Source organism: Hyla sarda, chromosome 13, assembly GCF_029499605.1.
Source record: "Hyla sarda isolate aHylSar1 chromosome 13, aHylSar1.hap1, whole genome shotgun sequence".
NCBI classification, from domain to species: domain Eukaryota; kingdom Metazoa; phylum Chordata; class Amphibia; order Anura; family Hylidae; genus Hyla; species Hyla sarda.
Window position 1 is genome coordinate 22,533,050 of NC_079201.1, and position 13,137 is coordinate 22,546,186.

Sequence of the window (13,137 nt, forward strand, 5' to 3'; positions counted from 1 at the left end):
TGTCAGCGGCCACATACCTGGAATCCGGTTTACTTTTACCGCTTCTGCCATCTTCTGTACGGGACGTGAAGATCAGACACTGGTAGCGGAGGTCAAAGAGCAACTGCAGAGCCCTGGTCTGTGTAATGGGATTTGCAGATTTCTGGAAAAAAATAAAATCCCTGCAGTGAATGGAATAGACGACTAAAGGAAGAATTCACTGTACATGTGAAAAAAAGTGATGAGGACCCAACAATCACAGGTGCACCATGGCCCCTTTATAGTGCTGACTGGTGGGGTCCAAGGGGTCAGCACTCAGCTGACCAAAAATTTGTAAGCTATCCTAAAGATGTGAGATCGGTGTTTAAAAGGGGTTGTATGGTATTATACAATATAGCAGGGTTTTTTTGCATTCCAGTACGATCCCATTAAACGCTGTTGCTTAAAGGGGTACTCCGGTGGAAACTTTTATTTATTTATTTATTTTTTTAATTAAAGGAGATGTCCGGCGCAGACTTTCTATTCCATCCTGCCCGGGCTGCAAAAAATGACAAAACAAACTTTCACAAACCTCCATATGTTCTCCCGGAGCTCCGCAACAGCTGATCAGTCAGCCAGGCTGTCTGCTTCCGACTTCATTTAGCCCGGTACGTCACACGGCACTTCAGCCTATCACCGGCCGCAGCGATGTCAGTGATAGGCTGAAGCGCCGTGTGACGTACCGGGCTAAAGGTAATAGGAAGTAAACAGCCCGGCCGACCGATCAGCTGTTGCTGAGCTCCGGGATAACATATGGAGGTAAGTGAAAGTTTGTTTTTTGCAGCCCGGGCAGGACGGAATAGAAAAAAAATCTGCTCCGAACATCTCCTTTAAATCAACTGGTGCCAGAAAGTTAAACAGGTTTGTAAAAGTACTTATTAGCTGCTGAATACTACAGAGGAAATGGTTTTCTTTTTGGAACACAGAGCTCTCTGCTGACATCTCTGTCCATTTTAAGTACTGTCCTGAGTAGGAGAAAATCCCCATATCAAACATATGCTGCTCTGGACAGTTCCTAAAATGGACAGAGATGTCAGCAGAGAGCACTGTGCTCGTGATGTCAGCAGAGAACTCTGTTTCAAAAAGAAAAGAATTTCCTCTGTATTATTCAGCAGCTAATAAGTACTGGAAGGATTAAGATTTTTTTTTATATAAGTAATTTACAAATCTGTTTAACTTTCTGGCACCAGTTGATTTAAAAAAAAATGTAAAAAAAAGTTTCCCACCAGAGTACCCCTTTAAGTATGAAAAGTTGTTATAACTGTCACCACTGAGCTCCTACCATGGCAGGCACAGTCTGCCTCAGGTAGGCTGTACCAGTAGAGCACTGATCCCATAAACTTTATGAACAGTATGAGAAAGTAGTTATCTGTAATCTTTATTAAACAAAATGACTGAATCTGATTAGCGACCATTGGCGACATAACATTTTGTGTAATTATGATCATTTTGGAATACCAATTTGCCTAAAAAAATAATAAATAAAACAATTTACATAGTAGACTACTATACCTTTCCCAAGCCTTCTTGACACAGCTTCTCATATGCAGCAAGCACTTCATCCAGGCAGCTTTTCAGTAATGCCTGCAGGGTCACTTCGGGCAGGGCGTGCCCCCCAACAAAATTGACTGATTGGCAAAGGTTGAAAAGAAGGGACTGTACGTACCAGGAACACTGGAGATGGAAACACAAAGATAGAAAGACATGTTTTAGAGCAGTGGTCCCAAACCTGTGGCTCTGCTGCTGTTGCCAACCTACAACTTCCATTATTCCCTGACAGCCGCATGATAGGTGTTGTAGTTTTGCAACAGCTGCAAAGCCACAAGATGGGCAATACTTCTGCAGAGGTTTTCTTATATTGAACCCACTTGTATAATGGCTTGTCACTGCTACTATCCTTACATAATATGACTGTACGTGGGGGAGGAGCATTGTGACGGGAACTCTGCTTTTGCCCAATCAGCACAGCTGTCAACTATTCCCACCTGAAAAGCATCAGACAGACCTCCCCACACCGCACAATGCTGCTCCGTTATGTCCCCTCCAGTCGGGTGCAAGCACAGTACAAAGCCTTCTGATCATGGCATGGTGTTTCTTTCACATGCCTATGCCGTAAAGAACCCACCTGTCCAGGGAGTCGGATCTTTGATGTGACGCTGCTTCCCGCCTCAGTCTCCTCCTGGATTTCTATTTCATCCCACTGGGTGGCAGTAGCGAGTGCTGATCCCGCTGTGTTCTGCAGCAGGGTATTTGTGAAAGAACTTACCAGGTGCTAAGGAGAAAGGGTTAAAATAAAATTACTTAAAGAGTAGGGAACATTATGAAGCAGGACATAATGGGCATTCCATGCACTCACTATTCTGCTGGTGAGGTCACTGTGTACATACATTACATTACTTATCCTGTACTGATCCTGAGTTATATCCTGTATTATACCCCAGAGCTGTACTCACTATTCTGCTGGTGAGGTCACTGTGTACATACATTACATTAATTATACTGTACTGATCCTGAGTTATATCCTGTATTATACTCCAGAGCTGCACTCACTATTCTGCTGGTGAGGTCACTGTGTACATACATTACATTACTTATACTGTACTGATCCTGAGTTATATCCTGTATTATACCCCAGAGCTGCACTCACTATTCTGCTGGTGGGGTCACTGTGTACATACATTACATTACTTATCCTGTACTGATCCTGAGTTATATCCTGTATTATACCCCAGAGCTGCACTCACTATTCTGCTGGTGAGGTCACTGTGTACAGTGTTACCCATTATGGGCATCTTATGGAGGTTTAAAATGCCACTGTATCATGGTGGGGACACTATTAGGCGATGTCTCATGCACTTTTTCCTCCCACCCCTCTGAAGGTGACACTTACTCTAACCACAGTGGAGCTCCAAATGGCGTAGGCTTCCAAAGACTGGCGTACAAGTTTGTCTTTCAGTTCTTGCCACTTGCAGATGACTTGCGGCTTGTCGGCAGCCCTCCCTTTACCAGACTTTTTACCAGTCTTAGTCTCTCGCACAGTCTGTTCCATGCCTCCAGACTTTCCCAAGATGCACTGCTTTAAATGAGGGCAGAGTTCGCTCAAAGACTGGCACAGCCTCGCCAGGAAAAGTACTTTACCCAGTGTATACCTGCACAGTGCCGTGTTGTGGTCACCAAGTTCTCTATCTGCAGCAGTGTTGAGCTGTGCCTTAACCGAGTCCTGGATGTGCTGCATACAATTGAGACAATGTTGGCATAACATCTCCCGCACCGTGTTGGCATCGCCGTAACGATCGAAAGCAGAGGGCCTGCCCCCCGTTGTAAGAGGGTCGTTCTGCTGTTCAGTAGCAGACACCTCTTTTGGCAGGTAAGAAAACAAATCTTCCAATTTCACCTTTAATTTGGAGTCTAAGGCTTGGCAGAAGCTCTGAATGCAGGGAGTGACGGCTTGGGCCTTCATCGATAAGCCGCTTCTGCGCTGCGGGCCGCGGTTGGCCACGCTGATCCAGGCAGCGTCTGCCGGGAGGTCACTTTGGCTTTCAGACCACAGGTAGGAGCAGATGTTACTCTCATGCTGGATGTGTTTCAGGATTTCGGGGTCCTTCTCCAGGTCCTGCAGCGTGGAGAGTAGCAGCTGCACAGAGTCACCGGATATAAACTCGAGACCTTCCTTTATCAAAGTCTGCGCCAGGAGAACAGAAAAGTCAGAATAATGTGAACAGTTATATAGTCCTGGACAGGACAGGCCTCAGGACAGGGCTACACAACGAGACTTTTTGAAGCTGCTAATTGATATTAAAAGACAATATATTAAAATATCCCCTATCCAGAGATACATAACCTTGATTGGTTGTTGGTTCTGACTGCTAGGACCCATACCGAACACAAGAACTAAAGTAAATTGTCCCCAATGGAACAGCAGGAGCAGCTCCGCCAGAAGGCATGGGTGGTGTATGGCAGTGTTACCCAACCAAGGTGCCTCCAGCTGCTGCAAAACTATAACTCCCAGCATGCACGGACAGCCTTTGGCTGAACCTGCATGAAAAAGGAACTAGGGTCAGTACGTAGACGACATCTCCATTATGTCATTCAGGTTTGCATCTTGATCCTAATCCAAAACCAGTTCCAGTCAATGCTGGATGAAAGGAACATTACTCTAATACAGTGTTTCCCAGCCAGGGTGCCTCCTGCTGTTGCAAAACTACAACTCCCAGCATGCCCGGACAGCCTTTGGCTGAACCTGCATGAAAAAGGAACTAGGGTCAATACGTAGACGACATCTCCATTAGGTCATTCAGGTTTGCATCTTGACCATAATCCGCCGATGGCTGTCCGGGCATGCTGGGAGTTGTAGTTTTGCAACAGCTGTAGGCACCCTGGTTGGGAAACACTGCCTTAAAAAAAGCCCTGTAAGTCAGTGCCCTGTAACTGCAGGATATACAGTATAACAAAAAGCTCCATATAATGGTTGGGCACTTACTTGGAGCCTGTCTAAGAATAGCTGCTGCATCATGTCCTCCCAGAAACGGATGGGTTGATCCAATAGACGGTGACAAACTTTCTCCCAGTTGTGGCTCATGGAGTCACTAGTCAGTAGTTCCCATACGGCATCTCTGATCCCAGCCAGGCCCTTCAGAGTCTTCACATAGATGAGCAGAGCAGATATCCCCGACTTGATGTCTTCATTGCACCTGGAGAAAGCACATCGGGGAAGATTTATCAAAACCAGTCCAGAGGAAAAGTTTCCCAGCTGCCCATAGCAACCAATCAGATCGCTTCTTTCATTTTTAACAAGGCCTCTGCAAAATGAAAGAAGCGATCTGATTGGTTGCTATGGGCAACTTTTCCTGTGGACAGGTTTTGATAAATCTCCCCCATCATGAATGACTCCACACTTGTCTATAGGATACACGTCCAGCCTTATTGTAATAAAGCTTGATCAATTGTAACGTTTTTCCCATATGTTTAAATGGACACTGTCATGAATTTTTTTTAATTTTTTTTTTATATGTTGTAGTACTGATGTACATCATATTTCTAATATACTTTTATTTTGATTTTGAAATCTGGCCACTAGGGGTCTCCCTCCTAGTGGCCGGCTGCAGACTGCTGTGACGTCACAGATGAATTTGGACCAATCCCGGCCGGGCATCGGTCCGATTTCAGTCAGGCTGCGCTCGCTCCCTGCCAGTCAATCAGACAGGCGGGAGCGAGCGCTTTGAACAAAGAATGCGCGCAGGCTCCCTGGCCTCGCACGCCTTCCCCGGCCCTCCGGTCGCTGCTCTTAAGCAGTGCTGCGCTAGGACTGCCCTGCACTTTAGGGCGGGTAGAGGGGGGGGGGGGGGAGCGGGTTGCATGGCGGGGTTCGGGGGAGCGGGATGTGCGGCAGCCGCAGCCATCTCTGTAACACAGATACTGTTTTCACCACAGGGTGCCTCCAGTTGTTTCACCACTACAACTACCAACTACTGAAACAGCTGGAGGTACACTGTATAGGAGAACTAAGGGCGGAAGTCGGCCCCCTGCAGGCAAAAGTGATGTCCCGCCTGCTGGGGAAGTCTGCCTGGTAAGTGAGCACACTATCAGGCAGACAAAAAGGCATTTTTAATATTGTAAAAAAATAAATAAATTAACGGCAGTGAGGGGGTTAGGGATAGACGGGCAATAGGCAGTGACAGGGGGGGGGGGGGGGGAAATAAAAAAAATAAAAAAGGATGGTGGGAGCTACTCTTTTAATTCCTTGCCAGTCAGTGAATAGAATTATTCTTGTTTTCAACCAAAAGAGTAAAACACTTCTACAGATCTAGTCCTAACCACGTCTCACGAGTTTGGTACAATGGGACCGCTTTCATCCTGGGGTCCAGGGCAGAAGGGAAAATCATTCTGCCACCATTTGTGTGTAGCTCACAGAGAACTGCATTGTCTGATACACTGTAACAAACTGTGTGATCAGGACTATGTTTGTAAGGTATGTCAGTCATAACAAGATGCAGTTTCCACGAAAAGATGCCAGGTCACTGCCATACAACAGTCTATAGAGCAGTGGTCTTAAAGGGGTACTCCGGTGGAAAACTTTTTTTATTATTATTACTTTTTTAAATGAACTGATGACAGAAAGCTAAACAGATTTGTAAATTACTTCTATTAACAAATCTTTACCCTTCCAGTACGTATTAGCAGCTGTATACTACAGAGGAAATTCTTTTCTTTTTGAATTTCTTTTTTGTGGACAAGACAAAAAAGTAATTTCAAAAGAAAAGAATTTCCTCTGTAGCATACAGCTGATAAAAAGTACTGGAAGGGTAAAGATTTTTTAATAGAAGTAATTTACAAATCTATTTAACTTTCTGGCACCAGTTCATAAAAAAAAAAAAAAAAAAAAAAAAAAAAATATAATAATAATAATAATAATAATATGTTTTCCACCAGAGTACCTCTTTAAAACTATGGAACTCCAGCAGCTGCAAAACTACATCCCCCAGCATGCCTGAGCAGCCGTCCACACTTTGGAGACTATGCTATAAAGCCTATAGACTCTCCCCTTCTATCATAATCTGGGTGTAGAGCCCACAATACGGGACTGTACAAGTTCTTTAACCCCTTAAGGACTCAGCCCATTTTGGCCTTAAGGACAATTTAATTTTTACGTTTTCATTTTTTCCTCCTCGCCTTCTAAAAATCATAACTCTTTTATATTTTCATCCACAGACTAGTATGAGGGCTTGTTTTTTGCACGACCAGTTGTCCTTTGTAATGACATAACTCATTATATCATAAAATGTATGGCGCAACCAAAAAACACTATTTTTGTGGGGAAATGAAAACGAAAAACGCAATTTTGCTAATTTTGGAAGGTTTCGTTTTCACGCCGTATAATTTATGGTAAAAATGACGTGTGTTCTTTATTCTGAGGGTCAATACGATTAAAATGATACCCATTATTACATACTTTTATATTATTGTTGCGCTTAAAAAAAAATCACAAACTTTTTAACCAAATTAGTACGTTTATAATCCCTTTATTTTGATGACCTATAAAACTTTTTTATTTTTCCGTATAAGCGGCGGTATGGGGGCTCATTTTTTGCGCCATGATCTCTACTTTTTTTTGATACCACATTTGCATATAAAAAACTTTTAATACATTTTTTATAATTTTTTTTTAATAAAATGTATTAAAAAAGTAGGAATTTTGGACTTTTTTTTTTTTTTTTCGTTCACGCCGTTAACCGTACGGGATCATTAACATTTTATTTTAATAGTTCGGACATTTACGCACGCGGCGATACCAAATATGTCTATGAAAAAAATTTTTTGCGCTTTTTGGGGGTAAAATAGGAAAAAACGGACGTTTTACTTTTTTATTGGGGGAGGGGATTTTTCACTTTTTTTTTTACTTTTACTTTTACATTTTTTTACTTTTTTTTTTACACTTGAATAGTCCCCATAGGGGACTATTCATAGCAATACCATGATTGCTAATACTGATCTGTTCTATGTATAGGACATAGAACAGATCAGTGTTTTAGGTCATCTTCTGCTCTGGTCTGCTCGATCACAGACCAGAGCAGGAGACGCCGGGAGCCGCACGGAGGAAGGAGAGGGGACCTCCGTGCGGCGTTATGAATGATCGGATCCCCGCAGCAGCGCTGCGGGCGATCCGATCATTCATTCAAATCGCGCACTGCCGCAGATGCCGGGATCTGTATTGATCCCGGCACCTGAGGGGTTAATGGCGGACGCCCGCGAGATCGCGGGCGTCGGCCATTGCCGGCAGGTCCCTGGCTGCGATTAGCAGCCGGGATCAGCCGCGCATGACACGGGCATCGCTCCGATGCCCGCGGTTATGCTTAGGACGTAAATGTACGTCCTGGTGCATTAAGTACCACCGCACCAGGACGTACATTTACGTCCTGCGTCCTTAAGGGGTTAAAGGGGTACTCCAGTGAAAAAATGTTTTTGTTTTAATTCAACTGGTACCAGAACGTTAAACAGAATTGTAGATTCTTTCTATTTAAAACTCTTAATCCTTCCACTACTTATCAGCTACTGTACGCTCTACAGGAACTTCTTTCCTTTTTGAATTTCTTTTCTGTCTGACCACAGTGCTCTCTGCTGACTCCTCTGCCCATGTCAGGAACTGTCCAGATCAGGTGCAAATCCCCATAGCAAACCTGCCCTGCTCTGGAGCACTGTGGACAGACAGAAAATAAATTTGAAAAGAAAAGAACTTCCTGTGGAGCATACAGCAGCTCATAAGTACTGGAAGGATTAATATTTTTAAATAGAAGTAAATTATAAATCGGTTTAACGTTCTGGCACTAGATGATTTATAAAAAATATAGTTTTTCACCGGAGTACCCCTGTAAGATGAGATCACATAGGAACTGTGTTCTTACAGGTTAATCCACTGCTGCAGAGTTTCTCTCAGATGATCCCGATTTATAGGGCGAGCTAATGTCCGCAGGGTGGGCTGAAAATCCACGACGGATGGCGGGAGGTGCTTGAACCAGCTGACGGACTGCATCTCCTCCCTTAAGACTTTGATGCCTTTCCCTGCAACATAAGAAGACTCCATACTCAGGGTAACGCACTTGGAGACTGCAACAGGGCTCCGATGGCTGCCAAGAGGAAGAGGGCAGAGCATGCACAAGAACATGGGAGAAGATGCGGGAACAAGATATAAGGTGTCTTACCCACTGCCTGCTGGGCGGTGACCGTCTCTAGCATAGAGAATATAAGGCCGCAGCTAAGAGCAGGATCGGCAGGAACATTGTCGGGCTGTGTATAGAAGAGGGCATGGGCCTGGTACAGGGTGTTCACCAACAGCTCCACCAGGGAACACACTTGGGACTTTATGCTGGAGCCTGGAAGACAAAAAGAAAGTGACTGACGGCTGAGATCCCTATCCTGTACACTGTCCTGCAAACCTTGTCTCATGTAGATAAGGCCTCAACAACAAGATCAGAACATGGTATTAATAAAATATTCAGCAGGAGAAACTGCTGCTTCGCATGTGCTTAAATGGGCACTCAATGGGCACTCTCATAAGAACTCATTTTTGCTGTTGCACTTGTGGTAAATAAAAAATAAATCTTTCTAATGTACTTTGTTTAAAAAAATATATAATTAAAATTTCTATGTTTTATTTGTGTTTAAATAAGGTGCCACTAGGTGTCTCCCTACTTGTCCAGAGCACATTTCCCCGCCATCTTTTGTACAGACTTTGGACTCCTGCTGGCCTGGCAGAAGTCCAAGATCAGGAAATGCTGAAGCCGTGCAGCCATTATCCAATCATAGCTCATCTCACACACTGGTCTGCTCTGGGCTGTGTGTAGCAGAGTGAGGGAGGAAGTTCTCCCCTGTGTGGCTTCAGATGATGTCACGCCTGCTCGGGAACGCCCCTTCCCAGTCTGTGAATCTGACTGAGACTGAGCATAAAATACAGAGCAAGATCAAGGTAGAAAACTAAAAAAAAAATTTTAAAAAATAAAAAGGTAGGGGGTGGTTTATCATGATGGGGGCAGTGACCGGGGAGGATTATAACATTTAACAAGATCATAAGAGTTACTCTAAGTTATTGAGTACAGACTAATAGCAGGACCAGCGCTACTAATACGAGATCCGCACACTTATCTCCTGAAATACTCTGTGCTGCTGAACCATCCTGCTCCTCCTGTTGACATTTCCCTCCCCCATGTAACGTTGTCCTATCCCTGATATTCTGTCCTGTGCTCAAACAAATTATCATACTCTGCGCCCAAAATTCTTTGTGCTGCTCCTTCCATTGATATCTTTATGCCCACATGACACTGACCCCCCAAACATGCTGCCCTGTCCTCCCTAACATTATAAAATGGACAGAGCACAAAAAAAATTTAAAATTAAATTCTAAAATTCTGAACTTGCCCGCTTCTTCTTTTGACAGTCAGCCATCTCCATCCCCCTCCCTACATCACACAGCTCCTCCCGTCCTCCCTAATAGACAGGACACCTCTACCTTACACACATCCAGGAATACTCCCTTACACTCAGGGTTTGATAGGACATTCGCAGTAGGTATCTATATTACTTTGAATTAAAGGTCTACGTTTGTATAGCGCAGTGGTCTTCAAGCTGCGGACCTCCAGATGTTGCAAAACTACAACTCCCAGCATGCCCGGACAGCCAACGGCTGTCCGGGCATGCTGGGAGTTGTAGTTTTGCAACATCTGGAGGTCCGCAGCTTGAAGACCACTGGAATAGAGGTATCCATCTATGTACTGTTTGCACTGTGTACTTTATCATTTTTGGTGTTTTACTATTAAAAAGGGTATTCCAGGATTTTTTTTTATTTGACTATGCTACAGGGGCTGTAAAGTTAGTGTAGTTCATAATATAGTGTCTGTACCTGTGTGTGACGGTTTTCTCACAATTATTCTGTGATTTTCACCCCAATATTTATTTTTACCAGCATACAAAATGACTGTTGTCTCAGATTTTTCCCAGGTTGCAATGTGGCCGAGACCTGACTCACTATTCAGCTGATGACAGGGAGCCTGTCTGCTGCAATGGGTGGAGGGATCGCTTGGTGTGAAAGAGATCAATCTGCAACTAATGCAACAGCTGTAGGCACCCTGATTGAAAACCACAGGTCTTTTGTTTCAATGGGTGGGGTGGCTGATGTGTGAGAGGAAGGAAAATGGAATTGTGGGATTTGTAGTAAAAAAAAGAAAAAAGTCAAACAGGAAATACCAGTTCACAAAAAGCTAGCCACAGTGTTATGGTAATCTCACAACATAGCCATTTAGCCCCAAGACAAGCGCAGATCCTTCCTAAGCATGTCCATTACTGCCTGCCAGGTACGTACTAAAATCACCTTATGGTGGATAACCCCTTTAATTTGATCTTTGTCTGGAGTATGGTTAGGCAGCTGATGTTTGCATAGAATCTACATTATGTGGGACCCTCCCTTTGGTCCATACAGACCCGGACACAATGGAGATTTGGAAGTAGTTCCGTGCTGCCAATCTTCAAGGAACAAGGCAGGAGAACAGGGGTATAATAGAAACACTTTTATTCACACACACAACGCGTTTCAAGGCCAGAATGGCCTTTTCATCATGAAAAGGCCATTCCGGCCTTGAAACGCGTTGTGTGAATAAAACAGTGTTTCTATTATACCCCTGGTCTCCTACCTTGTTCCTTGAAGATTGGCAGCGCAGAACTACTTCCAAATCTCCATTGTGTCCGGGTCTGTATCTCCTGTACGCCGTTCTTGGCGTGGGAAGTCTGCGGCAGCCAGCACACACGGATAGTGCTGTTCTCTTCTAGCGTTGCGAGAGTTTTGGCTCGAACATTGCACAACTGTAAAAGGTGAGCGTATTACTCACCAGTCCGCACACAGCACTTAGAAGCGCTCCTGTCCTTTTTTGTCTCCCTTTGGTCCATGGTAGCCACAGTGCGGGGTATAGTGTAGTAGGATTACATACCTCCACTTGTTTATGTGTATTTTTAAGTGGTTTTAAATGTCTGTTTATATTTCTTTTTGTGTCCAATAAAATTTACACATTTATTATGGTTGTGTGAGTGTGCATTATTTTTATACGGTCGTGCGCTTTCCCTCTTTCCCTGATCATGACATTTCTATCCTGAATTACTCTGTGCTGCTTAATTACTTCTGTTGATGACACAGCACCCCTGACGTGCTACCCTAATCATCATCAGCCTGCGGCTGTCCAGGCATGCTGTGAGTTGTAGTTTTTCAACAGCTGGAGGCACCCTGGTTGGGGAACTGTTGGTAAAGTCCTCTGTAAATATATATATATATATATATATATATATATATATATATATATACCCACATACAGTGATCACCCGACCTACGATGGCCCCGACATACGATCATTTCAACATGCGATGGACTCTCAGAGGCAGCATCAACATACGATGCTTTTGTATGTCGGGGCCATCACATAAACGGCTATCCGGCAGCGCAGACTGCTTCAGCTGCCACCTGATAGCCGTTTACGGTGCCCCGTGTGGTCCGCTGACGATCACTTACCTGTCCTCGGGGCTCTGGCGCATCCTCTTCAGGATCCCCTCCATAGTCGGCGCTCTCCTTCGTCGTCATCACGTCGTCGCGCACGCTGTCCAGTCATCCAATAGGAGCGGCGTGCGTAGTGACATGATGGCAGCGACGGAGAGCGAGGATCCCGGGGAAGCAGAGAAATCCAGAGCGTCAGGGACACCACGGGGACATCGATGGAGGGCGACATCCAGGGCAGCGGTGACTGTTCCGGAGCGGCGGGGACAGGCGAGTACAACTTCCTATACTTTACATTGCACGGATCCCTCAACATACGATGGTTTCAACAAACGATGGTCCATTTGGAACAGATTACCCTCGTATGTTGAGGGATCACTGTGTGTGTGTAATATATATATGTATATTTATAGTCTAACTTTAGATGGTGTTGGCCGGTTTTATCTAGTTTCTATTAACCATTGTCTTAGCCAGCGCCCAGTGATGCTCAAACTATCCCAATGACCATGGTAAATAATGAGGCTTTTATTGGATAACAAGCTTTTTCTATGATAAGAAAGAAAGTGTAAAAGGAACCCTGTAATTGGTAATAAAGTTATACACTATGAGTTACTGGGGTTCCTTATCCAATCAACTCACACTTAGGAGTGTTGCCATATAAAAAAGCTGTAAGCTATTTTGGGGTATGATTTTCTTCTGCGGAGCTGTTTTTTCTGCATGTAAGAGAACATCCATCTGTATCGATATATATGAATTAAAGGGGTTATCCAGGAAAAAAAATATATATCTATATCTCTATCTCTATCTCTATCTCTATCTCTATATATATATATATATATATATATATATATCTCAACTGGCTCCAGAAAGTTAAACAGATTTGTAAATTACTTCTATTAAAAAAATCTTCATCCTTTCAGTACTTAGGAGCTTCTGAAGTTGAGTTGTTCTTTTCTGTCCAAGTACTCTCTGATGACACCTGTCTCGGGAAACGCCCAGTTTAGAAGCAAATCACCATAGCAAACCTCTTCTACTCTGTGCAGTTCCCGAGACAAGCAGAGATGTCAGCAGAGAGCACTGTTGCCAGGCAGAAA

The 13,137-nt window shown here is 44.1% G+C and overlaps 1 protein-coding gene across 4 annotated transcripts in view; it reads right to left on the reverse strand.

Moving 5' to 3' along the window:
• The window catches only part of COG1 (component of oligomeric golgi complex 1), a 32,631-nt gene that overhangs the window by 13,936 nt on the left and 5,558 nt on the right, over positions 1–13,137 (reverse strand). For all 4 annotated transcript variants that reach the window (XM_056550679.1, XM_056550680.1, XM_056550678.1 and 1 more), the window contains exons 4-10: positions 8,715–8,885; positions 8,418–8,574; positions 4,499–4,709; positions 2,909–3,700; positions 2,144–2,290; positions 1,531–1,692; positions 18–142 (exon numbers count right to left, since the gene is read on the reverse strand). In XM_056550679.1, the coding sequence (XP_056406654.1) occupies positions 18–142; positions 1,531–1,692; positions 2,144–2,290; positions 2,909–3,700; positions 4,499–4,709; positions 8,418–8,574; positions 8,715–8,885 (1,765 nt within the window). The remainder of the gene's footprint in view (positions 1–17; positions 143–1,530; positions 1,693–2,143; positions 2,291–2,908; positions 3,701–4,498; positions 4,710–8,417; positions 8,575–8,714; positions 8,886–13,137) is intronic.